This window comes from Puma concolor, chromosome E1 (assembly GCF_028749965.1).
Source record: "Puma concolor isolate L17-30 chromosome E1, mPumCon1.1.hap2, whole genome shotgun sequence".
NCBI classification, from domain to species: domain Eukaryota; kingdom Metazoa; phylum Chordata; class Mammalia; order Carnivora; family Felidae; genus Puma; species Puma concolor.
In genome coordinates, this window is record NC_141680.1 from 910,534 (window position 1) to 926,789 (window position 16,256).

General features: G+C 66.8%; 2 protein-coding genes across 7 annotated transcripts in view; one reads left to right on the forward strand and one right to left on the reverse strand.

Annotated features, from left to right (window-relative positions):
• SPNS2 (SPNS lysolipid transporter 2, sphingosine-1-phosphate) overlaps positions 1-2,426 on the forward strand; it is a 28,690-nt gene extending 26,264 nt beyond the window's left edge. For 3 of the 6 annotated variants that reach the window (XR_015243776.1, XR_015243779.1, XR_015243778.1), the window contains 4 exons: positions 1,216-1,314; positions 1,384-1,547; positions 1,703-1,863; positions 2,287-2,388. Coding sequence is in view for 2 of the 6 variants with exons in the window: in XM_086685629.1 (XP_086541755.1) it covers positions 1,216-1,314; positions 1,384-1,547; positions 1,817-1,859 (306 nt within the window). In the remaining 4 variants the exon portion in view is untranslated. Of the gene's footprint in view, positions 1-1,215; positions 1,315-1,383; positions 1,548-1,702; positions 1,864-2,286 lie in introns of all 6 variants that reach the window. The other 3 variants (XM_086685629.1, XM_086685628.1, XR_015243777.1) reach the window with 2 other exon arrangements.
• A 721-nt stretch (positions 2,427-3,147) lies between these two features.
• On the reverse strand, positions 3,148-16,030 carry MYBBP1A (MYB binding protein 1a). The gene is made up of 26 exons (XM_086685627.1): positions 15,792-16,030; positions 15,535-15,630; positions 14,736-14,819; positions 14,576-14,650; positions 14,367-14,474; positions 13,334-13,509; positions 13,061-13,228; positions 12,830-12,947; positions 11,583-11,878; positions 11,236-11,346; positions 10,647-10,772; positions 10,336-10,503; positions 10,143-10,248; positions 8,755-8,851; positions 8,505-8,656; positions 8,119-8,199; positions 7,877-8,032; positions 7,620-7,802; positions 7,376-7,533; positions 6,231-6,474; positions 5,906-6,037; positions 5,757-5,825; positions 5,129-5,242; positions 4,842-4,943; positions 4,165-4,301; positions 3,148-3,963 (listed from the first exon to the last, which is right to left on the reverse strand). Exons 1-26 carry the CDS (start codon positions 15,996-15,998, stop codon positions 3,405-3,407), a joined length of 4,023 nt encoding a protein of 1,340 aa, XP_086541753.1. The 5' UTR covers positions 15,999-16,030; the 3' UTR covers positions 3,148-3,404.
• Positions 16,031-16,256: the final 226 nt, after the last annotated feature.

The window sequence follows — 16,256 nt, forward strand, 5'->3', positions numbered from 1 at the left end:
CTCGGCGTGGCCGGGAGGCCGGCAGTGCCAGGCTAGCCCCCTCCCCCGGCCTGAGCTCCACAGGCCCTGCCCTCCCAGCCCAGCTCGGGTCCCAGGCGCGCCTGCCCGAGGGCCGGCGGCTGGGCCGGGTGGACAGAGGCCGTCTTCACAGGGCCAACAATGGGTTCCAGACCAGCCAGCCGGGCACAAAGAGCCGTCTGAGCAGTGGCGGGGGCTGTGTCCCTGGAGAAACCGGGAGGGGGTGCGGCCCCGCTAACTTGCTGTCTCTGAGGGGTGGCGGTTTGGGGGTAGGGTGACCGCCGCTCCTGTTCCCAGGGATCCTCCCAGCCAGGGCCAGGAGGGCTGGGAGAAGGGCACGCGGGGTCTACAGTGGGGAGAGTCCAGGAGCCGCCAGGGCAGACCTCCTGGGGGTCACGTGGGGGGTTGGGGCCACTATATGGGGCAGCCGGAGAGATCAGAGTCTGCCTGGTGCCGGGGGCCCTGCCAGGTCTCCAGGAAGCCTGCCCTGTTCCACCTGCATCGGTGGGCCGGGGGACACGGGGCGCGGGGGAGGGGGGGTCTGACTCAGCCCCGTGGCCCAGCGTGGAGCCAGGCAGGTGGCAGGGGGGAGGTGAAGCCGTTGGTGCTGGGCAGGACCCCTCTGCTTGCCTCCGCCCCCCAGGGGCGGCCCCAGCTGCAGGCAGGGTTTGGGTCCCAGGGAAATCACGTCCCATTTTATTAAGTGTCACAGCCACATGACTAATCAGTGCTGGAAACGGGGCCACGCGATCCCATCGGATGCAGCTGCCCTTCCCCCAGCCCTGTTACAAGGGTCCCCGAGGGCGTGGCCGCTGCGGGGACAGGGGGGCCCTGCATAGTTGGAGCTGGGCTCTGGCCTGGGGAGCTGGGGGCACCAGTGGGTGGGAGTGGAGGCCGGTCCAGGCAGACCAGGTTCACCCCCTCCCCTGCCAGCCTGGGCCTTGCTGGGTCTTCCTGGGGAGAAACCCGTGTGGCCTTCAGCTCACGGGCACGTGAAGCCAAGGCCAGGGTTCTGGTCCCGGCGCTGCCGCGGTCCGTGTGTCACCTGTGTGCCCTGGGCCTCAGTTTCCCAGGACCACGGCACCCAGCACAAGCCCCGTGCAGAACCTCGAGCGGCCTGTCCTCCGGCGTGGGGCGGGGTCAGGGGGATGCGGTGGCCCCGGGGACGTGGCCTCTGACCTGCTGCCTCTCGCACAGTATGTGGTCATCCCCACGAGACGGGCCACGGCTGTGGCCCTGCAGAGCTTCACGTCGCACCTGCTGGGGGACGCCGGGAGCCCCTACCTCATCGGCTTTGTGAGTAGGGGCGAGGCCGGGTGGGGGCGGCTTCGGGAGGCGCCCCCTGACGCGTCCCCGCCCTCACAGATCTCCGACCTGATCCGCCAGAGCACCAAGGACTCCCCGCTCTGGGAGTTCCTGAGCCTGGGCTACGCCCTCATGCTCTGCCCCTTCGTGGTGGTCCTGGGCGGCATGTTCTTCCTGGCCACGGCCCTCTTCTTCCTGGGCGACCGCGCCAAGGCCGAGCAGCAGTGAGTGGGCCGGGTGGGCTGCCGGGGGGAGTGGGGGGGGGGGGGGTGCCCGCAGGTCCACCTCCAGTTTTCTGACTTCTCTCTCTTTTCCTCTTCACTCCTGCCTCTTCTCTCCCCACCCCTGGGCTCTCCCACCTTCCCCTGGGGCTGACGAGGTCCCTGCCCGGCACGTCCGGCCAGCCGGCCCCCGAGATGCGATGCGCCAGAGCAGTGCCCGGGCCCGGCCGCAGCTGATCCGCCACCTTGACCCCCGCCCGTCTCTCCCCCAGGGTGAACCAGCTGGTGATGCCACCCGCACCCGTCAAAGTCTGAGGCCGTGAGTGCAGCCGGGTGGAGGGGCCCCTGGGGGGTGGGGCGGGGTCAGGGAGCACCTTGCAGGGCCCTGGGGAATGTTCTGGAAGCAGGAACAGCTTCTCCAAAGGCACCTCCTTCGCTGGGCACGTTCCACTGACCCTGGGCTTGGCCCGCTTCTCTAGAACTGTTGCCCGAATTGACCGGTGGGTCCGGGGGGGCGGGGGTCCAGGCCAGGACTGGTAGAAAGCCCCTGCTCTACCCTCCCAGCGCCGGGCGACTCCGAATTTGACCTCACCCTGGGCTTGGCCTCCAGGGGCCACGCTTCCCAGCAGTGCAGGATCCAGGGTCACCACCCCCATGTCCCCTGCTGCCCCCAGAGCCCTGAGAAAGGCCTCTTTCTTCAAACGGCAGGGAGCCCCGCCGGTGACCTGGCTTCTCTCTCTAGGTGCCCCCAGGATGGCGAAGAGACCGTGCCGTCGCCCTACCTGGGAGGTGTCCCAGGGCATCCCGGCCCTGCCGGGCTGACACGAAGCTTTCTATGTGACCCGAGGCTGGGCTCCCACCCTCTCTGGTGCGGGCCTGCCGAGTGGCCGTGGCACCAAGAGTCCGCGTCCTCAACTGACGTGGAAGGCTGCGTGTGGGGGAGTCGCACGGACGGACAGACTCCCAGCCGCTGGGGCCCAGGGAGGACGCAGCCCCCAGCGCGTGTGTGGGGAGAGCCTGGGGCGTCACCACCTTACATGGTCCTGGGCGGCTGGACTTTCCCACGGGACAGCTTTGGAGACCCTGGACTGCACAGAGAAGGGGCGGCCCAGGCCTCGGGGCAGAGCTTCAGGCTCTGACCTCGGGGGTGCTGCTGGGCACTGGGCACGACCCTCCGGAGGACACTGGTCCCTGCCGCCGGGGCTGGCGCTCGGCCTGGCGGTCTCCTAGGTGAGGGCCACCCAGGCGGGGACCCGACCGCACACCCTGTGCCCACGGTGCCCAGGGCACCTCCACTCCCACCGCCCCCCCTGCCACGTGCATTTGCACACCCCTGCCCCTGCTCCACACACGCTCCCCGCACACTGGCTGGAATCAAGGTGGCGGGTAGGAGACCCCAAGAGCCAGCCTAGGCGACGCTTTGCCCTGTAGTTTCCGCCGGCGTGGCTTCAGTGTGTGCAAGCTAGCAGGCACCTGCTCCTCACCCAGCTCTGGGGTACCTGCGAGGGGGTGGGACCCCCAAAGACCAGCCTGGCCGCCTCCCACCCCAGCCTCAACCGGGGCCCCAGCGATGTTTTCTTGTTGTACAAGAACCAGGTCCAAGTTCGCCTCCTCTTCCTTCCGGAAGCCAAACTCCTCCTTTATTTTTTAGAGCTGCTGATTGTGAATCTCAGAGTCTTAAGAGAAAAACCAAATATATTCCTCTTGTAAATGAAGGAATAAACCTATTTAAATCATGGCCCGCTGGCTCCCCCAGCAGAGCAGCCCGGGGGCGGGGGACACGGGGCACCACGCGCTCCCTCCGGCTCGTTTGTGAAGATCACGGTGAAAACACTGGGGTCTCTGGGGCGGGGCCCGCGCTCAGGGTTTTCGGGCCTTCCTGAGCTGCGCTTTCTTCCTCTTGGCCCCGCTCTGGAGGAGGCTGGGGCTCCTGCTGGCCAAAGACAACCTGGCCTTTTTCCGCGGCAGCGCAGACTGTGGGGACTTGCCGGAGACCCCCTTTTCGGGCAGATCCTTCTGAGGCTGCTTCTTGCCAGCAGGCTCCACGGGGGACACGGGAGCGGCCCCGTTCACCTGGGACAGCTTCCGCTTTTTCTTCAGCTTTGGGGTCTTGGCGGGGGTGCCGGGGCCCGTGATGGCGGCGGCGGTGGTGGGGTCCGGGGCCGGCCTCTGCTTCGCCTGGGCCTGGGCGGGCACCGTGGCCTTCCTCCTGTTCCTCCTCTTCTTGCCTGTGCTGGGGGGCTGCTGCTCACCAGCGGCTGCAGGCCTGGCACCCTCCTCTTGCGCGGGACCCTCTGACTTAGGCTTCTTGCGCTTCTTTGTTTCTGGCAAGAATCCTTTTTTCTTCCTCTTCGTGCTAACGGGGTTCTGCGTGACGCTGGGGACTTCCTTGGCCTCCTTCTTCGCTGACTTGGGGCGCCTGCAAGGCAGCAAAATGAGAGAAGGGAACCCACCCCTGTGGAACGGAGGGACAAAAGCTGCCCAAGAGCTCCCCCCGGGATAACGCACACTACGAGGGTCCCGCGGGCCCCCACTGGACGGTGAGGGCCCTCGTGGCCTGCCGGGACCACCCTGGGGCACACGCCCCAGGAGGGACCCTCCCCCGCCTCCCGGCACGTACTGGACTCCCAGCGCCTTCATGGCCTGCCAGTAGAGGTCGTAGAGGCGGCTGGACCCGGCCGCACACTCCCTCTGCTGCAGACTCTGCTGCTTGCTCTGCAACACGCCCAGGACGGCGGTCAAGTCCACGGTCAGCTTCTGCGGGGACAGGGAAAAGGGTGGCCGCAGAGGTGACGGGAGGCAGGGCCTCTGCCTGGCTCTGGGTCCCCAGTCCTGCCACCCCTCCTGCCTGTGCGTCAGGCCTCCGTCACCTGGGAGGGAAGGAGAGCCCCCTCCCGCAGCCAGAAGGCCCCACCCCTTCCTCGACCCCCCTCAGGCCTCTCTCTGCCCAGAGCCCCCCTGTGCCCTCCCTGCCACGCAGCGAATGGATTAATTTTGTAACCCACTGCCCCCCCGGGTGCACCTGTGGTCTGCGCAGCCTTGGCCCAGGAGTCTGCTCCCCGAGACGCCCTGCCAGCGGGCTCTGACCAGCATCCTCGCTAAGGACTCCTGGACCCTCCCCCCCACCCCCCAGGGCTGGACTTGGGGAACCACTCACCCCCAGCTCCTGGCGGCCCATAAGCGCCTCGCTCGCAGGCCCACCCCTCCCCAGGCCCAGAAACGTGCTGGCCAGGACCCTCCTCACATCCTCCCGTGAGTTCGGCTCACCCCGACCCTGCCCATGCTCCCCGCCCCCACCTCCTGGTGAATGGTCCTGAAGAGGGTGTTGAGCAGCCCCAAAGACGACAGTTCCTTCTGATGCTCCGACTTGGTCTGCGCCTCACCCAGCGTCCGCAGGTTCTAGGGGGAGAGACGGCCAGCTGAGCCGCTCTGCAGGACTGCCCACTGGACCCTGGACCCCGAGGGAGGGGAGGTCTTGGGGTTGGGGCAGGGCATCCCGACCCCTCCCCCCGAGGCTCAGGGCCCCAGAAAATCACCCTGGACGGGAATATGGGCGGCAACCCCGCCCCCACCATGACCCTCACCTCCGTGACCTTCGCCAGGATCTGGCTGACCAGCTGCTCCCACTCAGGGTCATCAAAGCACACCCGCAGCTCCCGTGTGGGCAGGGCCTTCTGGAGCAGCAGGCAGGCCTGGGCCTAGGGGGGGTGCGGTCACGGGGGCTTCAGCGTGCAGGCCCCGAGCTTGAGAAGCCACTGCTGCGGGTCCCACCTGCCTGACCCTGCAGCCCTGGCCTCAGCAGCCACCTGGGCCCGGCCCCCACCAGGAGCAGAGACGGCCGCCGTGGCACAGAGGGGGCAGCTGGGACAGCACCCGGCCCTCTCACTCGCTCAGGGCCATCTTCCTCCGGGCTCACAAGCCCCTGTCCCACCCATCCAGGCCCGGGGACAGCTAGAGGCCTCGGCCGCAAAGGTCAGAGTGTGCATGTGGAGGAGCCCGAGGGTTCAGGCCACGGGATGTGGCCGTGGTGGGAGCAAAGCCTCCCCTTTCCCCGTGACCCTGTGCACACGGCGGGGCAGGGGCTGACCAGGTCAAAGGGGCAGGGGTGGGCCTGCCCTAGCCTGGGCGTTTCCTGGGCCTCACAAACACCCAGCCAATGGTGAGTCATGGGGGGTAAATCAGGCCTGGGGCCGGGACCTGGGAAGTCCCTACCTGATGGCGGGGCCGCGCTGGGCCCGTCACGTGCTGGATCACGACGGGCAGCAGGCTCTTACACAGCACCTATGGAGGAAGTGACAGGCCGGTGAGGTGGGGCCTGGGCTGAGCAGGGGCCCCGGGGGCGGGCCGGCCCCTATACTCACCGGGTGCCGGGAAAAGAGACTGAGGAACATAGTGACGGTGAGCGGACTGTTGCGCCTGGTCAGGAAGGAGGTCAGCGCCGAGGAGTAGATCGGGGTCACGAGGCTCAAATCCAAGCCGCCGGCAGCCTGGGCCACCCGAGAGAGAGCCCGTGTGACGCAGGGCAGAGGGTCCCCGGTCCGGGGCAGAGCGCGGACCGCCTTCGGAAGGCCGAGAGCTGGGTCCCCGGGAGTCGTGGCCTCCACTCCCCATCTGTGAAACAGGCAGGCGGCCCCGGCCGGCTGCCTGGGTGCGCCGTGGGCCGTGACTTCCGGGGCGGGGCCCACTCACCTCGGGGCCCTTGGGCTGGGAGCCGGCCTTCTCCTTCTTGGGGGCCTTGCACACAGGCTTGCCGGCAGCGTTGCCTTTCAGGACGCGGAGCAGGTACAGGGCCGCGTTGAAATAGTAGAGGGACACGGCGGCGTCGGCCTGGCGGCCGGCCTGCTGCACCAGCCGCTCCACCTGGGCGTACAGGGTCCCCACGAGGCGCCCCACGTCGTGGCAGTAGTGCCGGGAGCGGCACAGGTGGTGTCTGTGGAGCCGTGGGGGAAGAGCCGGTCACCACACCTCCGCCACCCTCCCTGCCGAGAACAGGGACGCGACCAAAGCTGCAGGGGGCGGCCCAGGGCCACCTGCATTTGCCGAACACGAGCCAGAGAAACCAGCCCCCAGGGACAAGGCTGCACCATGGGAAACCCAGTCCACGTCTCCCGTCTGCCCCCATGCCCCGTGGGACAGTGGCCCCTGAGCCCTTTCTAACGTGAGGGTCGGTGTCCTCGGGGGAAGAGAAGTAGGTCACTCAACCAGCTCAGCGCTGCCCAGACAGGTGGCAGGGACAGCCAGGAAGCGTCACCTGGGGCACTGTCTGTCCCGCTCTCCCCCATTCCTCTGTGACCTAAGCTCGGCATCTCGCGTCTGAGCTAGGCCGCGTCTCTGCTCCGGAAGGCAGGTCTGCACCCCCCACCTGTGTCGTCTCTCTTGCTGGGCCCCCTGCTCCGGGACGACCCACCCACTCATCGTCCCTTCCTAAATGCAAACTATCCCCCCGGGAGCTCCTGCTGATGAGAACAGCTCTGTGGACCCCCAACACTGATGGGCTCCGGGCCACCAGGCCTTCCTCGACCTGTGTGTGACCAGCTCCTGTCGAGAGACCACCTTCCCTGCCCTGCCTGGGGCCTCCAGGCCTGAGGACCCCTTTCCCAGCAAGGGTTCCCTGGTACCTCAAGAGGGGCCCCTGGGCCCCACCACTCTGTGCTCCGGTCTCCCACCCGCCCCCTGCCACAGCCCTGGGGTGTCACTGCTGGACCATCGGTCTGATTCCTCCATGTGGGGACCCCGCCGAGGGCAGGGAGCGGTCCCCAGGACCACGGTTCTGGCAAAGAGCGGGCGCCAGGAGGGACGCGGGACAGCCGAGCGGGAGGGCCGGCACTCACGTGAAGATGCGGGCTGTCTTGTGCAGGAGATCCTGCTCCTGCTTGGTGCTGCTGGTGCGCATGCTGCGCCGAATGACGTCCAGCAGGGGCTCGAGCAGCTCCAGCACCAGCGGGCTCTCTGGCTGCTTGGTCACCAGCACCTCGATCAGGTCCAGGACCTGCGGCCAGGACGGGGCGGGCTCAGCGGGCGCGGGGACGTCGCGGGGAGGGCGGGCCACGCGACGCCGGGGGCTCTGGGGCTCACCCGGATCTGGAAGTCTCGCCGGAGAACCTTCTCCTTCCGTAGCTTATCCTTCTCGTCCTTCCGGGCCTGGATGCGCAGCTTCTGCTCGGCGAAGAGGCTGGCCAGGTTCTGGTCCAGGGCCATCATAGCCTCGTCCCCCAGCTCGTCACCGTCGTCGTCGTCGTCCTCACCGTCCACCGCGCCCTGACACACGACGCCCGTGAGCGGCTGGCCTCTGGGTACGGACGCGGCCCCCCCCCCCCCGCCCCGCCGCTCACCAGCGCCTTTCCCGCCCGCAGCACCGCCATCAGCTGCTCCCGGAAGCCCTGGTCCACGTCCGCATCGCGGTCCTCCTCCTCACTGTCGTCGCTGTCCTCGCCACTGTCCTCTTCGCCGGCCGAGGCCCTGTCGTCCTCGCCGTCAGAGCTCCTGTCCTGCAGGGGCCACTGTGCTGTACCTCCGGTCTTCCACGTGCGTCTACACATCCGCCCGCCCCACCCGGCCCCACGCTGGCACGCACCTCTGCGCCCTCCAGCTGCTCCTCTGAGCCGTCCGTGACCACCACGCTGTCCTCGTCCGCATTCTTCTCGGGGTTCAGCACCTGCAGGGATTCCCAGACGGCCGCCCCGTCGCAGAGCCTTTACCCTCCCCAGACCTCCAACCACACCCTGTGTGGTCTGGGCCAAAAGATCCCTATTTCGGGAAGGAAAATGGGGCCCGAGAGAGAAGGCCACGCGCCCAGCACCCACACCCAGGAGCCCTCGGCGCACCCCAGGGAACGGCCTCGTGCAGTAGCGGTCTGAACACGTTACAGTGACACCGACGGGACAGAAAGGCAGCCGAGATGCAGCCCGGTGCTTACAAGGCCCCATCCCGGGACCCATTCGCCCAGAGGCCCCAACTTACATCCAAGATTAGCTGCAGGGCACGTGGGGTCAGGTGGGAACAGATGTGGCCGAACACACTGCGGGCCACCTGGCGCATCAGGTGGCTGGGCTGGGCCAGGAGGGCCAGCAGGATCTCCACCAGCACCTCCACCCACGGCGGCTCCTGGGGGTCTGCAGACGGGACAGGCTGAGCCTGGGCCGGCCCCGCCACCCCCCCACCCCCCTTCGTGGTTCATGCCCCGTCCCGTGCCCCGGGGACAGTGACCCACTGGTGGCCTTGGAGCGGGTCCTGCGGGTCTTCTCCCCCAGGCTCTTCTCGATGCACGTCTGGATGTCACCCAAGAGGTCGCAGCTCTCCGTGGGGGACTGTGGTAGGGCGAGGACGGAATCAGAAACCGGCCCGTTCCAGGCCTTGTTGAGCCAGGGGAGGGGCTGGTCAAGCGGGAGCAGTTGGTGTCGGATGGGACCCCCAGCCTGCCTCAGCCAGTCCCTCGCCGGGACCCCGGGAGCCACGTGAAGCCATGGAGTCTGACGAGGTCAGCCAGCTCAGGGTCACCACAAACCTGTCCCAGCTGGATCCCCAAAGCTAGATTTTCCTCCCGCGCCTACCTCCACACTGTTACAAAGTACCCAAATTCATCAATCCGAGCGAATTCAAATCCAGTTTAGCCCCACCTGCCCGGCTAAGCCCAGACTGCAGCCACTGCCCAGGGAGTTGGGGGGGCCCGAGATGGTCAGTGTGACTGTGGTACCAGAAAGGCAGACGAGAGCCCAACACCCGGCCCTTTATGCACCTCACTCCTCGTCCAGCTAAGAGGCCCTGGGGTTGGGCAGGCGTCTAGTGTGTCCCGTAACCAGCGGGGGAGGGGGGGCCCCCGCTGCCACGCATTTGAGGGGCACCGTGGCCACCACGCACACACACAACTCGCCTACGGGCCACGCTCAGAGCGTCTGCAGCCTGGAAGCAGAAACCACCACCACAGCCCAGCAGCCAGAGGCAGGAACCCCGACCCCACCCCGTGGCCTGGGAAGAAAAAGCTTCCGAGAAACCAGAGGAAGCAGGAGGGTCATGAGTTGCCGGCACAGAAAGGGAGACAACACCGGATATAGAGACACCTCGGTCTGGAGTACGAGAACCAACGTGGGGACACAGCGACGCGGCACACGACCGCGGGCTGGGCGGCGACAGGAACACACGCTAACCCCACCGGCCGCCCTGGATTCCCGCGGGAGAGGCTGCAGGAGCACAGGCGGGACCTTGTCCTCGGGCATCAGAGAGGACAGCAGCGCCCCTGGGGACAGGCCTGCCCAGAGTCGGGCCCTCCTGGGAAGGAGGCACTTTCCCCTCCACGCCCACCACCTCTGCTCAGTAAGGTAATGCTGGGGGGCCTGGGGGGGCCGTGCGGTCAGACCTGGTATCTGAACCCCCGCCGACAGCTGTGTGTGTGGCCTGAGCGCTACTTGCCCCACTAGTCGGCGGGGGGGGGGGGGGGGGTCACAGATCAGAGACGCCGCACGGAGAGCTCAGGACACAACTGGCCATGAGGTGCACGGAGCGACTGTTCTCGGGCTGTGGTCCACCCAGAGCACCCTCCACCCCCCGCCCCCAGGCCCGTCGGGAGGAAAGCTGTGGTGCCCCAGACCCCAAGTGCCATACCTTGAAGAGGTAGATGCCCACCAGGAGAAGCAGGTGCTGGAAGGCGGCGGCCTTGGCCCCGGCCCCCGAGGAGGTGGCCTCCAGTTCCCGCACACTCTGCAGCATCCTGGGGGGAGCCGGGCACGCTCTCAGGCCGCTGCCCTCCGGACCCCAGGGCATCCCACCGGCACCCCGGGAAACCCCACCCCCTCACCGGTCCCAGGCCTGGCGCTGCTGCGCCGTGAAGGGCGTCAGGGCGGCCACGTTCCGGCTGTGGTTCAGCAGCGAGTCTGCAAACCGGACCAGGCGGTAGGTCCAGGGCTGGCTGTCCTGGGTCTGCTCGGGCGCCTGCCTGCACTGGGTGCTGAGGGTCTGCAGCAGGCTGGGGGAGTGCAGGGGCCAGGGTCACCAGCCGGGCCGAGGGCTCTCGGGGTCACCAGCCGGGCCGAGGGCTCTCGGGGTCACCAGCCGGGCCGAGGGCTCTCGGGGCCACCCGCCCGCCCTGCCCTCTCCACAGCCGCCCACCTGAAGAAGGCGCTGCCGACCACCTCCCGCGTCCGACTCTCCAGAGGAAAGGAGAACCGCTGCTCCGTCTCTGGGATCTGGGACGTGGGCTTCTTCGCTTCGAAGAACGAGTGGAAGAAGCAAAACCTGTGGGGGTGGGGGGAGCACAGGTCTCAGCGGCCCCCTCCCACGAGGGCACCACCCAGGGCCTGGTGGCAGAGAGAACGTCTCCCAAGTCTGGACCTCCTGCTGAACATAACCGGGCCCGAACTGGGAACAGAAGCAGGATCTGGCCCTTGGAACGGAGGCGGACCCGCGGCTGCGTCCCACCAAGTCACAGCATGGGCTCTGCAAACAAGGGCTGCGTGAGGCGGCAGACGAGGCCAGTGCGGGGGGCTTCCCTGACATCGCCGACGCCTGTGGCCCCCCGGCTCCACACTCCCGGGGTCCCCTCCTCACGGGGCCTCTCAAGGATGTTCCCCAAACCCCCTCTGCCTAAGGGGCGAGAATGGCCGGCCTCCACCCAACGACCTGACCCGAGCCTTCTGGCTCCAGGAAGACCATATTCTTGGTCCCCCTCCAGGGAGCTGGGGACAGAGCCTGCTCACACCTGGCCACCTCCTCAATCACATCCTCCTCCTTCTCCACGTGCAAGGTGTCCACGATGCTGACCAGGCGCAGGATGAGCCACTTTCGCAGCCGGGACACAGCTCGCTCGGGCCTGGTGGGGGAGAGCCAGGTAGGGAGCCACTCAGAGACAGCACAACAGTCCTCTTCTGCCCCTCCCCGCAGACAGACCAACATCCCCCCCCCCCCCCCCCCCCCGCCGGCACGGGAAAACAAGGGGAAACAGAGGCCTTCCTTGGGAGCCATGGCTTGGCTGCGGCCCTTTCTTCCCCGCCCCCACCCGGGCCCCAGGCCCCGGGCCCGAGCTCTGGGCTCAGCGGGCCCACTCACACGTGCAGCGAAGCATCCTGGGCTTTCTTCTGGTTGCTGGTGCTAAAGTCCACTAAGGAGTCCAGATCGGGCTGGAGAAACATGGTCCGTAGCCAGGCCACGTAGCCCTTGAGGGCGGGGGGACTCAGGAACCGCACAGCCCTCCAGAAGGTAGGCAGGACAGGAAGGCCCTGGTTGGTGACAGAGGTGAAGGCCACCACCACCGCCAACTGCCGCTCGGGGTCAGCACGGCAGCCTTCCAGGAAGGCACCCACGTATTCATTCATCTCCGGAGCAAACTTGAACTGGTTTGGGAGCTGCAAGAGTCAGGCCCAACACTGGGGTCACCCGCCAGGAGGGTCCCACAGCTCTTGTCCAACAGGCGCGCCTGAGGCCCGGCACACCTCCTCCCCGCACACAGCCAGGCCCCATCCGAGGGCCCCGGCCCCAGGAGGCCCCTCCTTCCCCCTTCTCACTGCACCAGGACAGGCTGTTGTCCAGGCTGGACCGAGGGTGTAGCAGAGTCCAGGCTGGGCCACCAACCTGACCTGGGTCCACACCCAGCTCTCCAGCTCCTAGCTGTCACCGTGGGGCTCAAAACTGAGCACTTCCCTCGTGGGTGCACAACACATTCGCGTCACATTCACGACAACCGTCTGCACTGGGACGTGGGCCGCCCTCCGCTCTGGAGCTGGGCCCGCCCCCATAGAAGCATGAAGCTGGCGGTCCGGAGGGGAGGACTGCATCACAGCAGCACCTCCTGGGCACCTGGCGCGGTAACCTCCATGGGCTTCCCCCCTACTGTCCTCACAGCGGCCGAGGGGAACACGGCTCCTCTGCTCTCGGCCAGCAGACAAGCCCTGGCTCCTGACCCCGAACTCCTAATCGGCACCTGCTTCTCCCGTCCACTGCTTGGGCCTAGTGTGGGGCACACCAGTGGGGGACAAGGGCTCTCCCCAGCCGGGGTGGGGGAGGCGTGGGGGGCTGAGGGCTGCACGTGCCTCTGCCGAGGGGCCTGAGGCCCGAACTGACCCTGCCCAAACTCCATTCAGAGGGGGAGGCCTGGGGGAACTCAGGTAGCTCCCATCACCCAGAGGAAAGAGAACCCCAGTTCCCAAGCGAGACCACTGAGGCAGGAAGACCCCTAGATGTTGCAGCAAACCAGAAGCCGGCTGATCCCAGAGGCGGCCTGCCCCTCTTCCCCACCAGGAACCCCGGTGCCCCGCCCCTGCTGACAGTGCTGCGCTGCCGGGGGGGGGGATACCCACCTTAGCGGTGACCATGTGCTCCCCAAAATGCCGGATCAGGTCCCCCCGCATCACCAGGGGCAGCTGCTCTGCGGACAGCAGGGGCAGGGCTGCGCCCAGCAGGCGGAAACACAGGTAGCTGCGGGGTGCACGGCGGGGCCTGTCAGAGTCCAGCCACCCTGGCGGACGTGGGACCCCGAGCCCGCCCCACCAACAAGCAGGGGAGGGGGCAAGGACGGGCGCCACGCGCACCTGGCTGGCCAGGACTGCTTCTTCAGCAGCCCCTGCTCCACCACGTCCTTCCAGAACCGCGGGAACTTGCCCTCCTGCAGCGCCAGGCGGAGCAGGTCCAGAGCAACAGCCGGCAGCTTCCGCTCCTTCTTCACGGAGGCGGCGGCCATCTTCAGTACACTCACCAGTCTGGGGACGGGGTGAGGGGACTCAGACGGCAGGAGCACCCCATCCACACCACCAACCTGTGCGGGGCCAGGGGCAGTGCCCTGCCCGCGCCCCCCGCCCCCGTACCTGGGGACGTTCTCATCCGAGAACAGGCTGACTGGTCCCACCAGCTCCTCCAGCTTACGGGGCACCTTCTGCCGGGCCAGGAGGAAGAGCTCTAGGTGCTCGGGGGAGCCGAGCACTGAATTCAGGTCGGCTCTGAGGACTTTCGGCAGGATCTCCTGCAGCGTGGCCTCTGGGACCTGGGCACGGGAGGTGCGGATTGGGGGAGGGGCCCCCTCCCAGCATCCTTTGCCCTCCCCCTTCCACCTGCCAGGCTCCCGTGAGGCCCCGACACAGTGCCAGTCTGAGGTGGCGCAGCCACGACCCACCACGACGCACCAGTACCAGGTGTTTAAAAGCTCAAACCCCCAATCCCAGGACACTGGGTTTTTAACAACTACCCAGCTGACGCTAACTGAGAGTCCTCTTAATTGCTCCTTGTTTTTTTCTGGATTAGCTCATTTGTTATACAAGGTGCCCTGAGTAGACAGCTGAGATTTGAAGCCTGGTCCTCCTAGCTCTGGGGCCAGGGCTATGCCAGTCTTTGTCTTGTGCTTGGGAGCAAAGAGTTCCAGGGACTAGCCCGCCTCCATGTCCCAGGCAGGGCAGCAGAGACCTGGGGGGCCAGCTCTATCCAAAACAACAACGGCAAGCACGTTTAATGTACTTGCCACGTGCCGGGGACTGTTCTAGAACCGCACCGTCCGACACGGCAGCCCTCGGGCTCTTAGAACGGGCTGACCTAAGTCGAGACGCGTATTAAGTATAACCTGCACGCTGGATTCCGGAAACTCGATGGAGAACGTAAGATACCTCTGCAACCTTCTGCACTGATGGCGTGCTCAAACAACACGTTAAACACGTTAGGTTCACTAACACACGTCACTAAACTACGCTCGCTCCCGTTTCGCTCTTTAATGCAGGTCCCAATCAACGTCAAGTTGCACGCTCTCACGATTCTGCAGGCCGATGCTGTTCGCGGGCGTTCTGATGCTTCCTCTCTGTGCTCGGGTACCAGGGAGCGCTACCCTAGGCCCCGCAGCTGTGAAGCCCGTACCTCCGACAGGATGTCCACCAGGGCCTTCTGGGGCTGCTCCTGCAGGTGGTTGTGGTGCTGGGCCAGGGTCTGCAGCAGCTTCACTGACTTCATCAGCGCCTCTGAGTCCTGGCGCCCACAGAGGGGACAGGGCATGAGGAGGGCGTGCCGCTGTCGCCCCAACCCCCCGTCACTCCCCAGCCAGTGCAGTCCCCCGCCAAATCTCCTACCTTCACCAGCCTGCCTGACTGAAAGAGGGCGAGCACCCCAAACAGGTTTGCAAACAGAGCAGGTCTCATCGTTGCCTGGAAAAGAATTTCAGGTGCGAGTGAGAAGGGCCCAGTGTCCCCACCCAGGGGCCGAGATCCCCCTAAAGCCGCTAACTCTCACCTTCTTGACCTTCTGCAGGTCGTGCTTCTCTTGTATCTGCTGCAAAATGCTGCATAAGGGGATGTCTTCAAAAGACTGTAACAGCTGGCGGGAGAGGGGGGTCGCGACAGGGGTCAGGGGGATGTCAAGCCCCACCCAACAGACCTCAGCCTTCTCCGACTCCCTTCAACTTCTGCCCAGAGGGCCTGGGCCCCTGCCCCCACCCCAAGGCTGCCTCTGAGACTGCTTGCCGCCCCCGCCAAGAGTGCTCGTGTGGAGCACTGCTGCTCAGATGAACCAGAATCTTGCCTCTCTGCCTCATGACCACCCCGGGTTCAGGAAGTACCTCCTCTGGCGCCTAGAATGCCTGAGACTCCCAGTCTGTCTCCACAGCCTGCTCTGAGCTCCCCCACGACCCTCCTAAAAGACTGGAACTTTATCTCTCGCACCTGCCCCCCACCCGCTCATTGCCCACGTTCCTCAAGGGGTGGCCTACAAGCAGATGAAAAGAGCCCTGAGCCTTGCCCAGGTCAGAACCCAGCCCAGAGCTGACTATGCCCAGCAGACGCACGGGGGGGGGGGGGGGGGGGGGGGGGGCGGGGGCTGGCCAACCCACTTACCATCCTCCTCCTCCACTTGACCGGGCTTCTCTGTACGCGGGCCTTGCTGAGGCACTTTCCACCTCCACGTGAGGACATTAGCCCGGTCCCCCCCCACCCCCCGCCCCGGCCCGCCCCCAGCTTCCGCTCAGACCACTGCCCTCCTCACCCCTCAGCCTCCGACCAGCACGGCTGGGCCCTTCCAGGAGCCACCGCCTCACCTGTGCCAGGGCCAGACTGTAGCAGGGCCGGGCGGTCTCTCGCCCGACCCCGAGCCCAGTGATGAGGCGCTTCAGGGCGTACTTCATCTCGGCTCCCTGCGGACCCAAGCGCATCCTCCAGTGTGGAGCCGTCCCGCGCGGGCCCACCCCCGCCCCTCGGGGCGCGCTCACCAGGGCACCCGGGCCCAGCTCCCGCCGCCGCCGCCGCTTCTCCGTCGCAGGCACGCAGCCCCCTGCCCCGGGCCCCGCCACCGTACCTGGGGCCTCGCGCGCAGGTACTCCAGCAGCTTCTCCGTGGCCTCCAGCCGCGTCTCCTGCTGAGGCTTCGCAATGTCCCAGAAGAAGTCCAGGAACTCGCGGCTGTGCTTCAGCAGGCCCTCACGGTCGGCGGGCCGGGCGCCGCTCTTGCTCGCCTCCCCGGGGGCCATGGGCTCGGCGACGTCCTGACTCTCCATCTCCGCCATGCTCCTCGAACACGTGGGCTCTGAAGACAACCTCTTCCGGGTCAGGTCGCCGCGCGTGCGCACTGGACTGGCCGCGGGGGGCGGGGTCTCGTCGGGAGGGGCGGGGCCTATGGCGGCTGGGGGCGGGGCCAGCCCGGCCCGGGGAGCGGGGGGGAGGCGGGGGGAACTTTCGCTGGTGGGTTTAATCGGAGCGTGGATGGGAAGTTGTTGGAGGGTTTTATGCAAGGGCTAGCCTTGATCCTATTTACATTTTTAAAA

Bases quoted from the DNA above. Each gene is read 5' to 3' on its own strand.
- MYBBP1A (XM_086685627.1), bottom strand. From the start codon at position 15,998: ATGGCGGAGATGGAGAGTCAGGACGTCGCCGAGCCCATGGCCCCCGGG. The intron at 13,510-14,366 runs GTACGGGCTTCA...TCCCGTGCCCAG, and splicing joins TGGTGGACATCCTGTCGGAG to GTCCCAGAGGCCACGCTGCA. The intron at 6,038-6,230 runs AGTGGGCCCCGC...CTCTCTCGGGTG, and splicing joins AGCCCAAGGGCCCCGAGGTG to GCCCAGGCTGCCGGCGGCTT.